At 45.9% G+C, this 17335-nt stretch overlaps 1 protein-coding gene across 1 annotated transcript in view; it reads left to right on the forward strand.

Moving 5' to 3' along the window:
- The window catches only part of CCDC158 (coiled-coil domain containing 158), a gene marked incomplete at both ends in the record, with an annotated part of 69144 nt that extends 56170 nt beyond the window's left edge, over positions 1-12974 (forward strand). Inside the window, 5 exons of the mRNA XM_083368038.1 lie at positions 1056-1115; positions 2983-3050; positions 3369-3566; positions 8843-8944; positions 12898-12974. Of these exons, the coding sequence (XP_083224164.1) occupies positions 1056-1115; positions 2983-3050; positions 3369-3566; positions 8843-8944; positions 12898-12974 (505 nt within the window). The remainder of the gene's footprint in view (positions 1-1055; positions 1116-2982; positions 3051-3368; positions 3567-8842; positions 8945-12897) is intronic.
- Positions 12975-17335: the final 4361 nt, after the last annotated feature.

Raw genomic sequence — 17335 nt, forward strand, 5'->3', positions numbered from 1 at the left:
GTTCAACCCTGAGCTTCACATACTCTTTTCTAGCACTTACAGATACATCTTACACAGTTTCTAACAGGATAGGAATTTCTCCCACAATGAAAGGAAAGCTTGTTCCAGAAACATCATTTCCCCCCAAATGCTTCCGTTTTAGAGAAGCATCAATATCTGGGTGCTGGTAATGACCTACAAAGCCCTAAATGGCTTGGGTCCGGAATATCTAAGGGAACACCTGCTGCCGGCATCATCTTCCCATCGTCCTGTGCGCCCCCACAGGGAGGGCCTTCTCAGGGTACCGCCGGTTAATGAATGCCGGCGGGTTATTCCCAGGGGAAGGGCATTCTCTGCGAGTGCGCCTGCCCTATGGAACCAACTACCCACAGAACTTAGGACTGCCCCCGACCTTCGCTCATTTCGCCGGGACCTGAAAACTTGGCTCTTCGATCTATTTGGTCCAGACTGTGGGGTTGTTAATTTAACTGGGTTTTAGATTTACTCTTGGGGCTTGAATTTAATTTGTTTTAATTGTTTTTATTTTTTGTATTCATGGTTTTAACTGCCCTGTAAACCGCCCTGAGTCCTATGGGAATAGGGCAGTATACAAATCCAATAAAATAAATAAATAAATAAACAACAACAAAAAACCCTCTAAAATGCTCCAGCAAGTCTGTTCTATTCTAGAAGAGAAAATTCAGAAATCCTTTCACACACACACACACACACACACACACACACACACACACACACACACTTACTGGCCGATGTGTCGGAAGCAATGACATCTTCTGCAGTGCATTTAGTGTCTGGTCCCTGCTAGTTAAAGAAAGATTTAGGGAAAGAAAACTGTCTTGGTTAAAGAAGATCATAAGAATGGTTTTCTCAGAAATTGGCTTGGTTTGGTTCATATTTTATACCAAAGAAACTGGACCGGTCCTGGGATTCCATGAACGTCCTTGTTTTTCCCCAAAGGAGGTTCTTTCATTGCTTTGTCCTCATTATCATACATTTATTTCATCAATAGTAAACATTCTTTGATGGCTTTCACAGTGTTCTGTCTCTCGATACAGGGATGCGGCAGTCAGAGACTTACCTTCAGAGAGGACCAGGGTCCAGGAAACATTTAGCAGGTGAGAAGTGATGCTTGGCTTGGTCCTTCAACACGGCAAAGGCATCACCTTGTCATTAAGAGTAGCATTCTAACATGACCATCTGTGGAATGGGCATGTCCAGCTCCGCCGCTTTCCAGATCTTTTTCGAAGAGTCCTTCTAAATCTCCACCGCAAATGTTGAGTATCTGGGTGGCCTTCAGGAGGAGGAAGAGAAACTCCTGCCAGTTCCACTGACGGAAGCAAGTCTTGTCTACCAAACTACCTACTTGGATTCTGCTTTAAGACCGTCAGTTTTCTAAGGCAGGGCTTTTCAACCTTTTCACTTATTGTACCACTTTTAGGATACGGCAACCTCCGAGTACCACCAGTCGCCTAGCAAGGTGCCAAAAACCCGATGACCCCAAAAAAGGGGGAAAAAGTGATGTACAGGTAGTCCTCGACTTACAACAGTTTACTTAGTGACTGTTTGAATTTACAATGGCACTGAAAAAAGTGCCCCCCAAGCCACAGCCGAGCAAGACACCTACCTGCCCGCCCGGCGGCGCTTTTCCTCCTGTCTGAGGTTTTCATTGTTGTGAGCATTTCTGTTGAGGATTCGCAGTGGGGGGGGGGGTGTTTGGTTTTTATTCCCCCCTCCCCTCTGCTGGGTGGTTGCAGCAGGTTTTGGTCACTTCACATGACCCTGGGACACTGTGACCATCATAAATATGAATCAGTTGCCAAGCATCTGAATGTAAATCACAAGACCAGGGAGATGCTGCAACATTCCAGCTGATCGACGCTTCTTCTGGGCTCAGCAGAAGCGCCGGGATCAGCACCGAGCTCCAGTTGGATCCTGGCGCTGAACCTGGCGCTTCCACTGAGCCGTGACAGCCCTGCAGCTCCAGCCGTCTGTCGCTCAGGCTTGTGCGGTGCTGACACCGGTTCACCTCATTCCCCTCCCCCGCTACCACTTTTCTAGGTGCCAATGTACCACAGGTGGTACCCGTACCACTGGTTGAAAAGCCCTCTTCTAAGGGACACATATTTCAGACAGAAAAGATCATTTTATTTATTTTTTCAACAGAAGTGGCCTTCTCTTTTGCTTAAGCTTAAGGAACCAGGCTAGAATCTAGAAGACCGTGAGTTCTAGCCCCACCTCAGGCGTGAAAGCTGACCGGGTGATTTTGAGACAATCCCAGGGGACGTCTAGTCTTGACTTAGATGTGAAAGCCAACTGGGTGACTTTGAGCTAATCACCAGGAGACTGTGAATCCTAGTCCTGCCTTAAGCATGAAAGCCATTTGGGTGACTTTGAGTCTATTACCTGGAGACTGAGCCTTGGTCACCACAGTGTAAAAAAGATGCTGAGATTCTAGAAAGAATGCAGAAAAGAAGAGCAAATATGATGAGGGGACTGGAGGCTAAAAGATATAAAGAATGGTTGCAGGAATTGGGTTTGTCTAGTTAAATGAAAAGAAGACTTGACATGATAGCAGCGTTCAATATCTCAGGGGCTGCCCCAAAGAAGAGGCGGTCAACTTATTCTCCAAAGGGCCTAAAGGCAGGACAAGAAGCAACGGATGGAAACTAATCCAGGAGAGAAGCAACCTAGAACTAAGGAGAAACTTCCTGACAGTTAGAACAATTCACCAGTGGAACAACCTGCCTCCAGAAGTGGTGAATTCTCCAACACTGGAAGTTTTTAAGAAGAGACTGGACAGACATTTGTCTAAAATGGTATAGGGTCTCCTGCCCGAGCAGGGGGTTGGACTAGATGACCTCCAAGGTCCCTTCCAACTCTGTTATTCTGCTCTCTTCTAATGTAAAGTCAGATTCCTGATCTTCTGCGTGACTCTTGAGTAACGGAGAGGCAATTTGCTTTCCTTTTTTCTTTTATTCATAGGGATGCGTTGAACTTACGTACCGCGGATCTTGAAGATCAGGAATCAACTTTCCCTTTTACATCAGGCGGTGAGCTTCTTCTTGGGCATTAAACAAGGGAAGGTCTAAGATGATGAATAATATGAGTGCAGATCCGGCAGGAAAATGTCGATCCTTGAAACCAGAGCTCACACTTATTTAAACAAGATGGTCAGGGCGAGATGGCCGTGCCTGGTTGATCGTGGTGGGTTGTCCCATTCTGCCCTGGGAGATCTGTTTAGTTGAAACTTCTCTTATGGAACTACCACGTCAACATGGGAAATGATGGTTCAGAAAAGGAAGAGGAAAAAAAACTTGGGGTCCCTTGAAGCATTCCCTTTTAACCTGCATTGTCTTTGCTACGTTTAGTGTCCCAAATCTCTACTCGCTATACCTCGTCAAAGAAACCCTCCATAGAGGATCGATACAAAGATAGGTCTCCTGTGCATTCCTTGCTAACTGCTCCTTTGGATGACCTTAAGGCAGCTCCTGTACCTTCCTCGGAACGACGGTCCAGTCTGAAGAACAACAACTCCCCAGAAGCCACAACTGCAACCACTAGTCGAAGTAAGTGGAAAATGTCTATGGAGATTTTCAGTCATCCAGGTTGTGGTTGTCCCAAAAATGCTTTTTTCAGGAGGTAACTGGACTTCCTTGTTTTTCTTTGAAGACGTTTCGCTTCTCATCCAAGAAGCTACTTCAGCTCGGACTGGATGGTGGGGAATGGAAGGATTTACAGTATATTCCTTGCAGACAGCTGGTCGTTTGCATTCTTCTGCTGCCGGCATCAAGCTCCCTGCGCCCTGTGCGTTCCCACAGAGAGGGCCTCCTCAGGGTGCCACCGATCAGAGAATGTCGATTGGTGGCCCCCAGGGGGAGATCCTTCTCTGTGGGCGCTCCGGAGCTGTGGAATCAGCTACCGGTAGAGCTCCGGATGGCGCCCGATCTTCGCTCCTTTCGTCGCGATCTTAAGACATTTCTGTTTGTACAAGCTGGCCTAGCCTGATGGGGATTGCTGGGGTTGTTTTATCTTTGGTTTTTTAATTTTTCTTGGGGTTTTTAGCACTGTATTTCCATTGTTTTTAACTAGGGCAATTGTTTAATCTTTTTTAATGTTTGTATTTGCTATTTTATTCTGCCCTGTGAACCGCCCTGAGTCCTCAGGGAGAAGGGCGGTATATAAATGTTATTAAATTAAATTAAATTAAATTAAATTTTAGAGCGGGGGTGTCAAACTACTGGCCCGTGGGCCGGAAGCATCATGCCAAAATCACGCCCACTCCAGCTCCGGCAATGGGAAAAAAAGTCACGATACGTCGCGACCTGCCACCTGATACGGTGAGTTTGACACCCTTGTTTTAGAGAGTCGTTGAGCCCACTTGGAGGTTTACTCTTTTGAAGACAGCAAAGTCCACATTTTGGACAGAGAGGACTGCTGCTTTGAAAGAGGGGGTCAAAGAGGCCATCTGTGTCAAAATTGAACATCCCTCCCTCAACAGAGGGGAAAGGATACAACATCATCTAACTCCAGTCTGCAACACAGTCCTTTCAGCAGTTCCAGAAAGTTCCATATCCATTTGCACCACTCAGGTGACCCTGAGAGAACAGCTAAATCTCCAAGTGGCCTCAACGACTCTCTAAAAGAAGGCAAATGACCAGCCATCTGCAAGGAGTATAAATCTTTCCATTCCCCACCATCCAGTCAGAACTGAAGAAGCTTCTTGGACTGAGAAGAGAAATGTCTTCAAAGACAAAAGCCAGAAAGTCCAGTTGCCTTCTGAAAAAGCACCTTTGGGACAAGTAAGTGGAAAGTAATCCTAAAGGATCTTTTGCTTCAGAAGGACACAACCAGCTCTTCCTAGCAAAGCAAACCCTAAGAAAAGTATCCGGAAGCTGCAGTTGGTTCAAAACAGGGCAAACGCTACGTTTTTATGGAAGTCTGGATTTATAACCCGTGCCACCTCACTTGAGGAGGCTGCATTGGCTGCCGATTTGCTTCCGGGTCTAATTCAAGATGCTGGTTGTCACCTTCAAAACCATACATGGCTCGGGGCCAGGTTATTTGAAGGACAGTACTTCCCCAGTTATATCTACCTGAGCCAACAGATTTGGGAGGTAGGGAATGTTACGGATCCCAAGGAGGTCCATTTTTGTGGGACCAAGAAGAGTCTTCTCTGTGGTGGCTCCTTCCCTGTGGAACATCAGCCCTGCGGAAATCAGATTGGCCCCCACTTTGACACTCTTTCAAAAGACCCTGAAGACACCTTTTTTTGCCAGCGGGGTTGGGACCCCAGAGTGATATGGAGCCCATCAGGTGGCTGATTTGATTGTTGTGCCCGGGGAGTTGAAGTCTACAAGTCTCAAAGCTGCCGCGTTTGAAAAAGATTGGTTTATATACCATGGTATAGTTAGCATGAAGGGACGCGGTGGCTCATTGGGTTAGGATGCTGAACTTGTCGATCGGAAGGTCGGCAGTTTGGCGGGTCGAATCCCGAGTGCCGCGTAGCAGAGTGAGCGCCTGTTACTCGTCCCAGCTTCTGCCAACCTAGCAGTTCGAAAGCACGTAAAAATGCAAGTAGAAAAATAGGGACCACTCCGGTGGGAAGGTAACAGCGTTCCGTGCTAGTCATGCCGGCCACATGACCACGGAGACATCCTCGGACAAGCACTGGCTCTTAGGCTATGAAACGGAGATGAGCACCGGCCCCTAGAGTCGGAAACGACTAGCACGCATGTGCGGGGGAACCTTTACCTTTACCTTACTATAGTTAGCATGCGTAAGAATTCATCGAGAGAGAAATGAAGAAGCAGTTTTTAGTGCTGTGAATATGGGGTGTTTTTTTTTCTGTCAGTGGAAACATCCCATTGTGTGTGTTTTTCTTTTCGAACAGGTGTTTCTTTCACCACCTCTACCTGTAAGTATAATTGTATTTTTTTGTTCCCCTCAACTTCCCATTGCATGGCTGTTGATTGATAAGCCTGTTTCTGGCTCTGCCTTCAGGACTGAAAAAAAACAGGCATTTTTATTTCCTTTCCCGATGCACAGAGATAATGAGGAAATAAGCATTGTGCAGCCCGGGTTGGTACAACACAACAAGTCAAACAAAAGACAGGTAGTCCTCAATTTCTGTTGCTAAGGGAGACAGTTGTCAAGTGAGTTTTGTCCCATTTTACGACCTCTCTTGCCACCGTTGTTCAGCGAATCACTGCAGGTGTTAACAACACGGCTGTTAAGTGAAGCTGGCTTCCCCATTGACTTTGCTTGTCAGAAGGTCGCAAAAGGGGGTCACATGAAGTCAGTTGCCAAGCATCTAAATTTTGATCATGTGACCGCAGGGATGCCGTAAGGGTCATAAGTGTGAAAAACGGGCATGCCACTTTTTTTCAGTGCCGTTGTAACTCCGGTCACTAAACAAGCGGTTGTAAGTCCGAGGACTACTACTAATCTACATATTTTTTTCTTGCCACTAAGTGTAAACTCCTTCTTAAAATTCATCCCTCTTCTCCAATGACAGGGATCCTTTATGGAGAATATGATCCTTTTTTTTTTCCTTTCCCCCTCCACAAGCAAAACATTTCAAGGATTTGGGCACAATTATTCCTGAAAGATAAGCGGATATCTTTATTCTGTTACTAAAGATTAGGGATTAGGATAAAAGCTGAAATCGGGAAGAGAAACCGTCGGGCGAGCTGACGGCTAAACTCCACATTTCACATTTATTAGCAATGGGTGTGGGTGGGGGGGGGACTCTCTTTGCCTCTCGTTGTTTCGGCATGGAATTTATCCCATTTCATGATAGGGACTTGCTCCCAGGAAATTTGCACCTGTCCGTTGGCTCCTGTTTCATGCAAATCTGATCCTTGGCGGCTGCCCAGTGTTCCACATGGGTTCAAATGGAAAATATTTTGTTTACCTTCATGTTTTTGCTTATGTTCTTTGGTTAAAGAAAAAAAAACCATGCAAATTTGGGACCGAAGCACACAGGATAAGGAAGCTCCAAGCTACATCACTGACATAGATTGTGTCTACATTAGTGTTTCTCAACCGTGGCAGCTTGAAGATGTGTGGACTTCAGCTCCCAGAATTCCCCAGCCAGCCATGGCTGGCTGGGGAATTCTGGGAGCTGAAGTCCACACATCTTCAAGCTGCCACAGTTGAGAAACACTGGTCTATATAAAAAGAAGGGCAGATGGGCAGAGACCAACATCACCACGTATGTTGCCTTAAGCTGTCGTGTTTTTTTTTTCTCTCCCTTAGCTGATAACATGAAGCAGTCTCAGTCCTCAAAGAGGTGGTGTAAATATTCACATATCTTTTTCACGGAAAGAGCAGTGCGTAATAAATAGTCCTCAGTTTACAACCCTTCATTTAGAGACTTTTCAAAATTACGATGGCACTAAAAAAAAGGGGGGGGAATTTAGGACTGGTGTTCGTGCTTACAGCCATGGTTGCTTTCCCAGGGTTAAAATTCAGGAGCTTAGCAACCCACATGTATTTATGAGGGTGGAAGCCAAGCAAAGTCAATGGCAGGGGGGAGGAGCTGGATTCACTTTATGACCATGCGATTCACTTGATGACAACCGTGGCAAAAAGGTCATAAAACTGAGTACAACTCAACAGTTGTGGTCGTATGTCGAGGGCTACTTAGATTTCACAGTTCTTGCTGGCAAGGACAGCCCAGGTTGTCCTTCATTTAGAATGGAATGGAATGGAATAGAATGGAATGGAACTGGAATTGGAATTGGAACTGGAACGGAACAGAATGGAACAGAAATTGGATTGGAAGAGGAGGGGAGGGGAGGGGAGGAGAGGAGAGGAGAGGAGAAGAGAAGAGAAGAGAAGAGAAGAGAAGAGAAGAGAAGAGAAGAGAAGAGAATAATAGAATGGAATCAAATAGAATGAAATGGAACTGGAATGGAACAGAACAGAACAGAACAGAACAGAACAGGAATTGGATTGGAACGGAACAGAATGGAGCAGAATAGAACAGAATAGTGGAATGGAATGGAATGGAATGGAATGGAATAGAATAGAATAGAATAGAATAGAATAGAATAGAATAGAATAGAATAGAATAGAATAGAATAGAATAGAATAGAATAGAATAGAATAGAATAGAATAGAATAGAATAGAATAGGATTCACTTAACACCTGTAGTGATTCACTTAATACTTACTCCTTAACTAAAGTTCACAACAACTTTGGTAAAAAATGGTAGCAGAATCAGGTGTGACTCACTTAACAACTGCCTTGTTTAGCAGTGGAAATTCTGACCCCTACTGTGGTCATAAGTTGAGGATTACGAATTAACTTTGTTTCTATGGGTAGTAACCTGAGCTGCTCTGCCAGTCCCAGCAATCTAGTTGGGCTCTGAAAAAACCAGGACTTGGTCAGTGTTAATGTAATGTTGTGTAGATCAACACAACTACAACTGTTCAGCTGACTTGTGCTTTTGCCTTTACCGCTGGCAGTCCTGACTGTGGATGTGGGTGCTTTTTATATCTCTTGACAGTTTACATCAAGGGTCCCCAACCTGTGGGCCATGGCCCACCAGTGGGCAGTGGGGGGTTTGCAGCCAGGCCACGGAAATGGCCGGTGAGCGCATGCACAGCGCCACTTGCGCAAGCAGCGGGTGAGAGCACACACGTGCTCCCTTTAAAATGAGCGGCAGGCACTCGTGCACACCGCTCACGCAAATGGAGCTGTTCTCACACTTCTGCTTGCTGTCCACTTATGTGGAATCATCTCCCTTCTCCCCCCCCTCCCCCATCTCCCCACCGGTCCACGAAGATGGAATCATTGGGCAGCACTGGTTTACGTGACTGGCTATTTTGTCCCTAGCGATTCAGGCGGGGGAATCCAGTGGAAGTGCTCGCAGGAAATTGCAGAACAAGATGGAGAATCTACAAAACCTTATGGAAACAATGCAGTTAAACAACCAAGGTGGGAGAAATTTGTTTGCTTCGTCCTTGCACATTTACAAACTGTTGGTTGTATTTTACCATGTGATACAATGATGTTTTGATAGCTGTGTTAGGCGTTAGAATGCTGATCTTTTAAGATGCTTTATGTCCAATGAGAGAAATGGCAAAAAAAGGGACTTGTAATATATAAATAGGGACGCGGTGGCTCAGTGGGTTAGGACGCTGAGCTTGTCGATCAGAAGGTCGGCAGTTTGGCAGGTCGAATCCCAAGTGCCGCGTAGCAGAGTGAGCGCCTGTTACTCGTCCCAGCTTCTGCCAACCTAGCAGTTCGAAAGCACGTAAAAATGCAAGTAGAAAAATAGGGACCACTACGGTGGGAAGGTAACAGCGTTCCGTGCGCCTTTGGCATCTAGTCATGCCGGCCACATGACCACGGAGGCGTCCTCGGACAAGCGCTGGCTCTTCGGCTTTGAAACGGAGATCAGCACCGGCCCCTAGAGTCGGAAACGACTAGCACGCATGTGCGGGGGAACCTTTACCTTTACCTTTTAAAGTCCTTTTGGTTTATTTGTTTGTTGATGAGGTTTTTTTTAAATTCATTTTTTCCATACCTAGAGTAGTAATTTTTCTACCAACGTGCTGTCTGACTTTACACGCTAATGCATATTTAATTCCTAATCCTTTCTTCTTTCCTCCAGCCAACGGTAAAATAAGTCCCCGGTTTGATAATAGTCCATTTCTTCTTCTTTCTTTCAGTCTCATAGCCAATCTGTCCATCTCTGCGCAGTCTAGTATTTTTTTTTAATTACTTTTTCATCTGATGGCATTCCTTCACTTTTCCAGTGTTGCGCAAATATAATTCTTGCCGCTCTTGTGCATTTTGTTACTGTGACGCAGGAAATCGCCTTGAGGATTTCTTAAAACAAGTTGATTGGCTTTGTGAGGCAAAGGAAATTGAAACCGTCCACTTTCTGAAGAATTTCCTTTTACAACACTTTCACTAGACACAACTGCCCTAGGCAAGGCTGGCCTTAACTAATACAGGTAGTCCTTGGCTTACAAGCCTTCATTTAGTGACTGAACTTACAACGGCACTGGAAAAAAGCTGACCTATGCCCGTTTGTCACACTTACAACTGTTCTTACTAGCTACGCTCACAATCGTTGCCGCGTTCCCATGGTCACCTGGTCAAAATTCAGACGCTTGGCAACTGGTTATTTACGACGGTTGCAGTGTCCCAGGATCGTGTGATCCCCTTTTGCGACCTTCTGGCAAATGGAGTCAATGGGGACACCAGATTCCCTTAACAGCTGCGTTACCAACTTAACAACTGCAGTGATTTGTTTAACAGCTGTGGCAACAAAAGTCATAAAATGGAGCGAAGTTTACTTAAACAGTCTCGCCTAGCAAGAGAAATTTTGGGCTAACTTGTGGTCATATGTCAAGGACTACCTGTATCCATTCACATAGCACCATTAGCATCCAGGGTGCTTTTACAGTACAAAAGAGCTTCAAGCCAGCTCCTAAAATTGCTATCCTCTGATAAGAAGGATCACTGTGGCACCTGTCTGTCGTGACAAAAGTCCACCTTTGAAATGGATTTATATATTAAGGTAAAGGTTCCCCCGCACATGCGTGCTAGTCGTTTCCGACTCTAGGGGCTGGTGCTCATCTCCGTTTCAAAACCGAAGAGCCAGCGCTTGTCCGAGGACGTCTCCGTGGTAATGTGGCTGGCATGACTAGACGCCAAAGGCGCACGGAACGCTGTTACCTTCCCACCGTAGTGGTCCCTATTTTTCTACTTGCATTTTTACGTGCTTTCGAACTGCTAGGTTGGCAGAAGCTGGGACGAGTAACAGGCGCTCACTCTGTTATGCGGCACTCGGGATTCGACCTGCCAAACTGCCGACCTTCTGATCGACAAGCTCAGCGTCCTAACCCACTGAGCCACCGCGTCCCTATTTATATATTACAAGTCCCTTTTTTGCCATTTCTCTCATTGGACATAAAGCATCTTAACGCCTAACACAGCTATCAAAACATCATCGTATCACATGGTAAAATACAACCAACAGTTCTGGTATTACAATCATAAAAGCCAGGTGCCGGGTGTGCTCAAGTGCCTCTAATCCAGGGGTGTCAAACTCAATTTTATTGAGGGCCGCATCAGCATTGCGGTTGCCCTCAAGGGGCCAGGTCGGTATGGCCAGGGTGGGCGTGGCCTACTGGGTGGGCGTGGCTAGAGTGCATACGGCCTACTGGGTGGGCATGGCCAGCTCTACATCATTTGCATCAAGGGTGCCTATGGGGGCCTGGGCAGGAGTGGGACAGATCTGAGGGTCTCTGGCAGGAGGAGGGTCTCTGGGCCAGGGCCAAGGCAGTGGGGGCCGTTCCCTCACTGTTTCCAGGATGGCTTCGCGGGCCACATGAAACCACTTCGCGGGCCGGATCTGGCCCCCAGGCCTTGTGTTTGACATGTCTGCTCTAAGCGTTACGGCTTGAGTCCTCTGTTGCTTCCTGAATAAAGCATATTTCTAAAAGCTTCCTGAACGTTAAAGGTTGGTAGGTAGCTCTTACACCTGGTAGGAGGAGGCTCTGGATGAGAGGACATCCTGCACAAGTCTTTTCCTATTGCCCCTCATGAGGAGTAGGGAAAAATTTATTTTTATTTATTTATTTGTATCCCAGCTTTACTATTTTTACAAAATAACTCAGGCTGGTGAACATAACTAATAGTTCTTCCTCCACCTATTTTCCCAACAACAACGGAAATGAGTAGGGCTGAGAGAGAGACTGGCCCAAAGTCACCCAGCCGGCTTTCATGCCTACGGTGGGACTAGAACTCACCATCTTCTGGTGATTGGCTCAAAGTCACCCAGCTGGTTCTCGTGCCTATGGCGGGACTAGAACTCACTGTCTCCTGGTGATTGCCTCAAATTCACCCAGCCGGCTTTCATGCCTATGGCGGGACTAGAACTCACCGTCTCCTGGTGATTGGCTCAAAGTCACCCAGCTGGTTTTCATGCCTAAGGCGGGACTAGAACTCACCATCTCCTGGTAATTGGCCCAAAGTCACCCAGCTGGTTCTCGTGCCTATGGCGGGACTAGAACTCACTGTCTCCTGGTGATTGGCTCAAAGTCACCCAGCTGGTTTTCATGCCTAAAGCGGGATTAGAACTCACCGTCTCCTGGTGATTGGCTCAAAGTCACCCAGCTGGTTTTCATGCCTAAAGCGGGATTAGAACTCACCGTCTCCTGGTGATTGGCTCAAAGTCACCCAGCTGGCTTTCATGGCTAAGGCGGGACTAGAACTCACCATTTCCTGGTGATTGGCCCAAAGTCACCCAGCTGGTTCTCGTGCCTATGGCGGGACTAGAACTCACCGTCTCCTGGTGATTGGCTCAAAGTCACCCAGCTGGCTTTCATGCCTAAAGCGGGATTAGAACTCACCGTCTCCTGGTGATTGGCTCAAAGTCACCCAGCTGGCTTTCATGCCTAAAGCGGGATTAGAACTCACAGTCTCCTGGTGATTGGCTCAAAGTCACCCAGCTGGCTTTCATGCCTAAAGTGGGATTAGAACTCACCATCTCCTGGTGATTGGCCCAGAGTCACCCAGCTGGTTTTCGTGCCTATGGCGGGACTAGAACTCACAGTCTCCTGGTGATTGGCTCAAAGTCACCCAGCTGGCTTTCATGCCTACGGTGGGACTGGAACTCACAGTCTCTTGGTGATTGGCCCAAAGTGACCCAGCTGGTTTTCATGCCTATGGTGGGACTGGTACTCATGGTCTCCTGGTTTGTAGCCAACACCTGAACCATTTTTTACAAAACCTATGTTCACCGCCCTGAGTCCTTCGGGAGAAGGGCGGTATACAAATTAAATTATTAAATTAAATTAAATTAAAAGAGAGACGACATTTGTTTTACAGACACTATGTGGTGTTAACAGCCCTTTCCTTTATGCTATTTCCAGCAATGTCCAGCATGATGAGATGCCAGGAAAAGAAAATAGAGCAAGCCAAGGAAAAAGAGAAGAAGCTCTCCAAATGAATATATGGGCGCATTTATTTATTTTTAATCCCCCAAAGAAGTATCCAGATTGCCTCTCGCCAAATGGAACGTTTTTAAGCCTCCTGTTCTTGTTAATAGTAAAAGTTGACATAGTTTTGTAATCTGTCTTTTGCTTTAAAAAAAAACCAACAACGACGACGACCGAGACTATTAGCGTCTCCGTGACTTGGAAAGGGCCACAAGCCCTGAGGTAATTCATCCCGTGCTATTGTGCACTTGTATTATTTTAGGAACTTCCAATTTGGCTCAAAATGCATCAGCTCTGGAAGGCAGGAGCTGATCAGCTGGCCAGATTCAAGCAGACGCCGTGATCCAGTTTAGCAGAATGCCATGCATGGGTGAAGAGCACATACTCTGGATTGTCTGTTCTATCCCGGTGGATTTGCGGTATCACGAGTTGCCATTCAGGAAAGCAAAACAGCACCCGGAGCCAGACACAACCATTATAGTGCTAATGAGGTAATGGCACAGCTGTTTTCTTTGCTGTGGTGCAACTCACTCTCTACGTCAGGGGTCTTCCAACGTGGCCCTTTGATGACTTGTGGACTTCAACTCCCAGAATTCCTCAGCCAGGCACGTGTGCCTGGCTGAGGAATTCTGGGAGCTGAAGTCCACAAGTCATCAAAGGGCCAAGTTGGAAGACCCCTGCTCTACGTAGACTCAACAGGAGCTGGCCCAACTCTGCAGTCCTAGCGTTACATTAAAACAGAGGGATATTTTCCAAATCACATGAAGTGATAGTACCGCTTGAGCTTGCACTGGGTGAGGCCACATTTGGAATATTGTGTCCAATTCTGCTCACAATATGCTAGAAAGAGTGCAGAGAAGAGCAACCAAGATGATTAGGGGACTGGAGGCTAAAGCATATGAAGAACCATGGCCAGAATGTCTAGTCCAGGGATCTGCAACCTTGACAACTTTAAAACTTGTGGACTTCAGCTCCCAGAATTCCTCAGCCAGAATTCTGGGAGTTGAAGTCCACAAGTCTTAAAGTTGTCAAGGTTGCAGACCTGTGGTCTAGTCTTAACAAAGACACGATAGCTGTATTCCAATATTTGAGGGGCTGCCACAGAGGAGAGGACTAGAAGGCAGGACAAGAAGCAATGGATGGAAACTAACGAAGCAACCCAGAACTAGCTGCCTGTGAGAACAATCAGCCAGTGGAACGGCTTGGCCTCCAGAAGTTGTGGGTGCTCCAACACTGGAAGTTGTATAAGATGAGGTTGGACAGCCATTTGTCCAGACTGGTATAGAGTCTCCTGCTAGAGCAAGGGGTTGGACTGGAAGAGCTGCTGATTGGACCAGATCTGGTGATCACATGAGGGCGGATCCAATTTGATTCTGTGCCAGGGATCTTGGCAACTTTAAGACTCGCGGACTTCAACTCCCAGAATTCCTCAGCCAGGCAGAGCAGATGGGTTCGGCCTTGACAACTTTAAGACTTGTGGTCTTCAACTCCCAGAATTCCTCAGCCAGCATGGGGATTCTGGGAGTTGAAGTCCACAGGTCTTAAAGTTGCCAAGGTTGGATACCTCTGTCCTACTCGGTGGTCTACTACTCATCTGAGAGGTTTAAACAATTGTTTCATGATACCAACCCTATCATCCCTATGATAACATGATTTTTTCCTATAATGAATCACACCATGTCTTCACCTAGCGCCAGATTCCTGTTCCATGTGGAAATAGATCTCACAGTTTTGAGTTTCTCAACTTGGTTATTAAACCTTATGTGTGCCCTTGCATATATACAGTAGTTCGCTCTCTCTCTCTCTCTCTCCGTCCCTCCCTCCCTCCATCCATCCATCCTGCTAGGATGCAAACATCTAGCTATGTTGGTTGATCTCAAAAAGTTACGCAAGTTTGGATCAGGTTAATCCTCAACTTACGACCACAACTGAGCCTCAAATTTCTGTCGCTAAGTGAGACATCTGTTAAGTGACTCTTGCCCCATTTTATGACCTTTTTTGCCATATTTATTAAGTGAGTCCCTACAGTCGTTAAGTTAGTAACATGGTTGTTAAGCAAATCTGCCTTTCCCTTTGACTTTGCTTGTCAGAAGGTCGTAAAACGTGATCATATGACCCCGGGATACTGCAACCGTCCTAAATATGAGTCAGTCAGTTGCCAAGCATCTGAATTCTGATCACGTGTCCCTGGGGAGGCTGCAACGCTTGTTAAATATAGCTGGCTGGCTGAGGAATTCTGGGAGTTGGAGTCCACAAGTCTTAATGGTTGGCAGGTTTGGAGACCCCTGCTCTGCGCTATTGCAGGAATAACATAGAATTGCAGGGAAGAAAGGCAAGGAATTGGTGACTCTCCAGACACTGGACTTGGAGAATTAGCAGATGAGAGGACTGGAAAACATCTAAGCTGCCGGTTCCTTAGTTCTGCTTGGGAAAATTCCTCCTTGCTTCACCCATCAAGTTTACATTTGATCTGGTTTTTTCTCTCCATTGTGAAATAGCTCTTTGCTATACATAGGCACGCTCAGTTCTTATGCAGACTTTGGACTCTTAGTTAGCTTACTCAGTGATTTTATAAACTTCACCTAAGTAAACAGTGCCCCTTTTCAGATGATTAGGAGGCCAGGGCCTCACCTGTTAACTCAATCCCAGTATTCATCCCAGTCTCCTTTGAAATAATTACGGTCACCTAAGCGAAAGTTTTCAATTCAGTACTCTCTCTCTCCCTCCCCCCCCATTTTTATGATCAGCTTGTCGTGCAAAAGCAGACATGTTTAAACATCAGTGCAGGAACCTTGGCTCGTTCAACGTCTTCAGCAGTTTAAAAATAAATCCAAAAATGATAAGCACGCCTGCGATATTATACGCCTGCCTCTCCTGCACACATCTATCTCTGCTGGGTTGTATGTGTGCGCTTGGAAAAGTGCATCCGGTTTTGGTCGCCACGCTATAAAAAAGATGTTGGGACTCTAGAAAGAGTGCAGAGAAGAGCAACAAGATTGATGAGGAGACTGGAGGCTAAAACAGGTGAGGAATTGCAGGAATTGGCTATGTCCAGTTTAATGAAAAGAAGGAACACTATAGCAGTGTTCCAATATTTGGGGATCTACCACAAAGAAGAGGGGGGGGTGTCAAGCTATTCTCCAAATTACCTGAAGGCAGGACAAGAAGCAACGGATGGAAACTCATCAAGGAGAGAAGCAACCTAGAACTAAGGAGAAATTTTCTGACTGTTAGAACAATTAACCAGTGGAACAACCTGCCTCCAGAAGCTGTGAATGCTCCAACACTGGAAGTTTTTAAGAGGAGATTGGACAACCATTTGTCTAAAATGGTATAGGGTCTTCTGCTCGAGCAGGGGGTTGGACTAGATGACCTCCAAGGTCCCTTTCCAACTCTTGTTATTGTGCTTAAAATGTTCAGCATCCCCCTTTTGCAATAGTGGAACCTTCTGTATCCTAAGCATTAATTAATCACTTGGTAAGATGAAAGCAGAGTTAATAACAATTTAAAACGGCAAATGTTTGAAAGCAAACTACGGCATGCCCGAACTGAAAGTCTCAGGGCCGTAACAGCTTGCCCAAGGCCTATTTTATTCCAGTCCTCCTGCAAAATGATTGGATGTGGAATCAAAATAGGATCAGATTTAAATGGGTGCAGTTTCAGAAGATATCCCGTACCTCTATCCGTTTCGGGAGCTACAACCCGGTTCCCATCATGAAACTGAATTAAGCACGGCTATTGGAATTTCCGATGACTCACACGGAAAAATAGGCCATCTAGATTGGAAAGGCTGTCAGCATGGATCTGATTATAATATCTCTCTAAGCGATTTAAGCATTCTTCATATGTTGCAGACAGATGTTTAACGGCAAGGGCTGTGTTATTTTAGGGATGGAAGAGGGAGATGAGAAGGACTTCTGCCAATCAAACTCAGATTCTGAGCTGTCTGGCCCAGACTGAGGGGTTTTAATTTTTATTGGGTTTTAGTTTTAAATTTTGGGGACTTTAATTAATTAATTGTTTTAACTGATTTTAATTTTTGTATGTTATGCTTTTAATTTTCCCTGTAAACCGCCCTGAGTCCTACGGGAATAGGGCGGTATATAAATTTAATAAAAATAAATAAATAAATAAATAAATAATTCTCTCTTGCAGATGTCTATTTTATCCGTACAAGCAGTCCCCGATTTACAAACGTTCATTTAGCGACCGTTTGAAGTTACAACGGCACTGAAAAGTGATTTATGACCTTTTTTCACACTTATGACTGTTGCGGCATTCCCCCGTGGTCACGTGATCAAAATTCAGACACTTGGCCACTGGTTCATATTTATGACGGTTGCAGAGTCATGGTCTCCTTTTGCATCCTTCC

This window comes from Vipera ursinii (assembly GCF_947247035.1).
Source record: "Vipera ursinii genome assembly, chromosome: 7".
Classification (NCBI taxonomy): Eukaryota; Metazoa; Chordata; class Lepidosauria; order Squamata; family Viperidae; genus Vipera; species Vipera ursinii.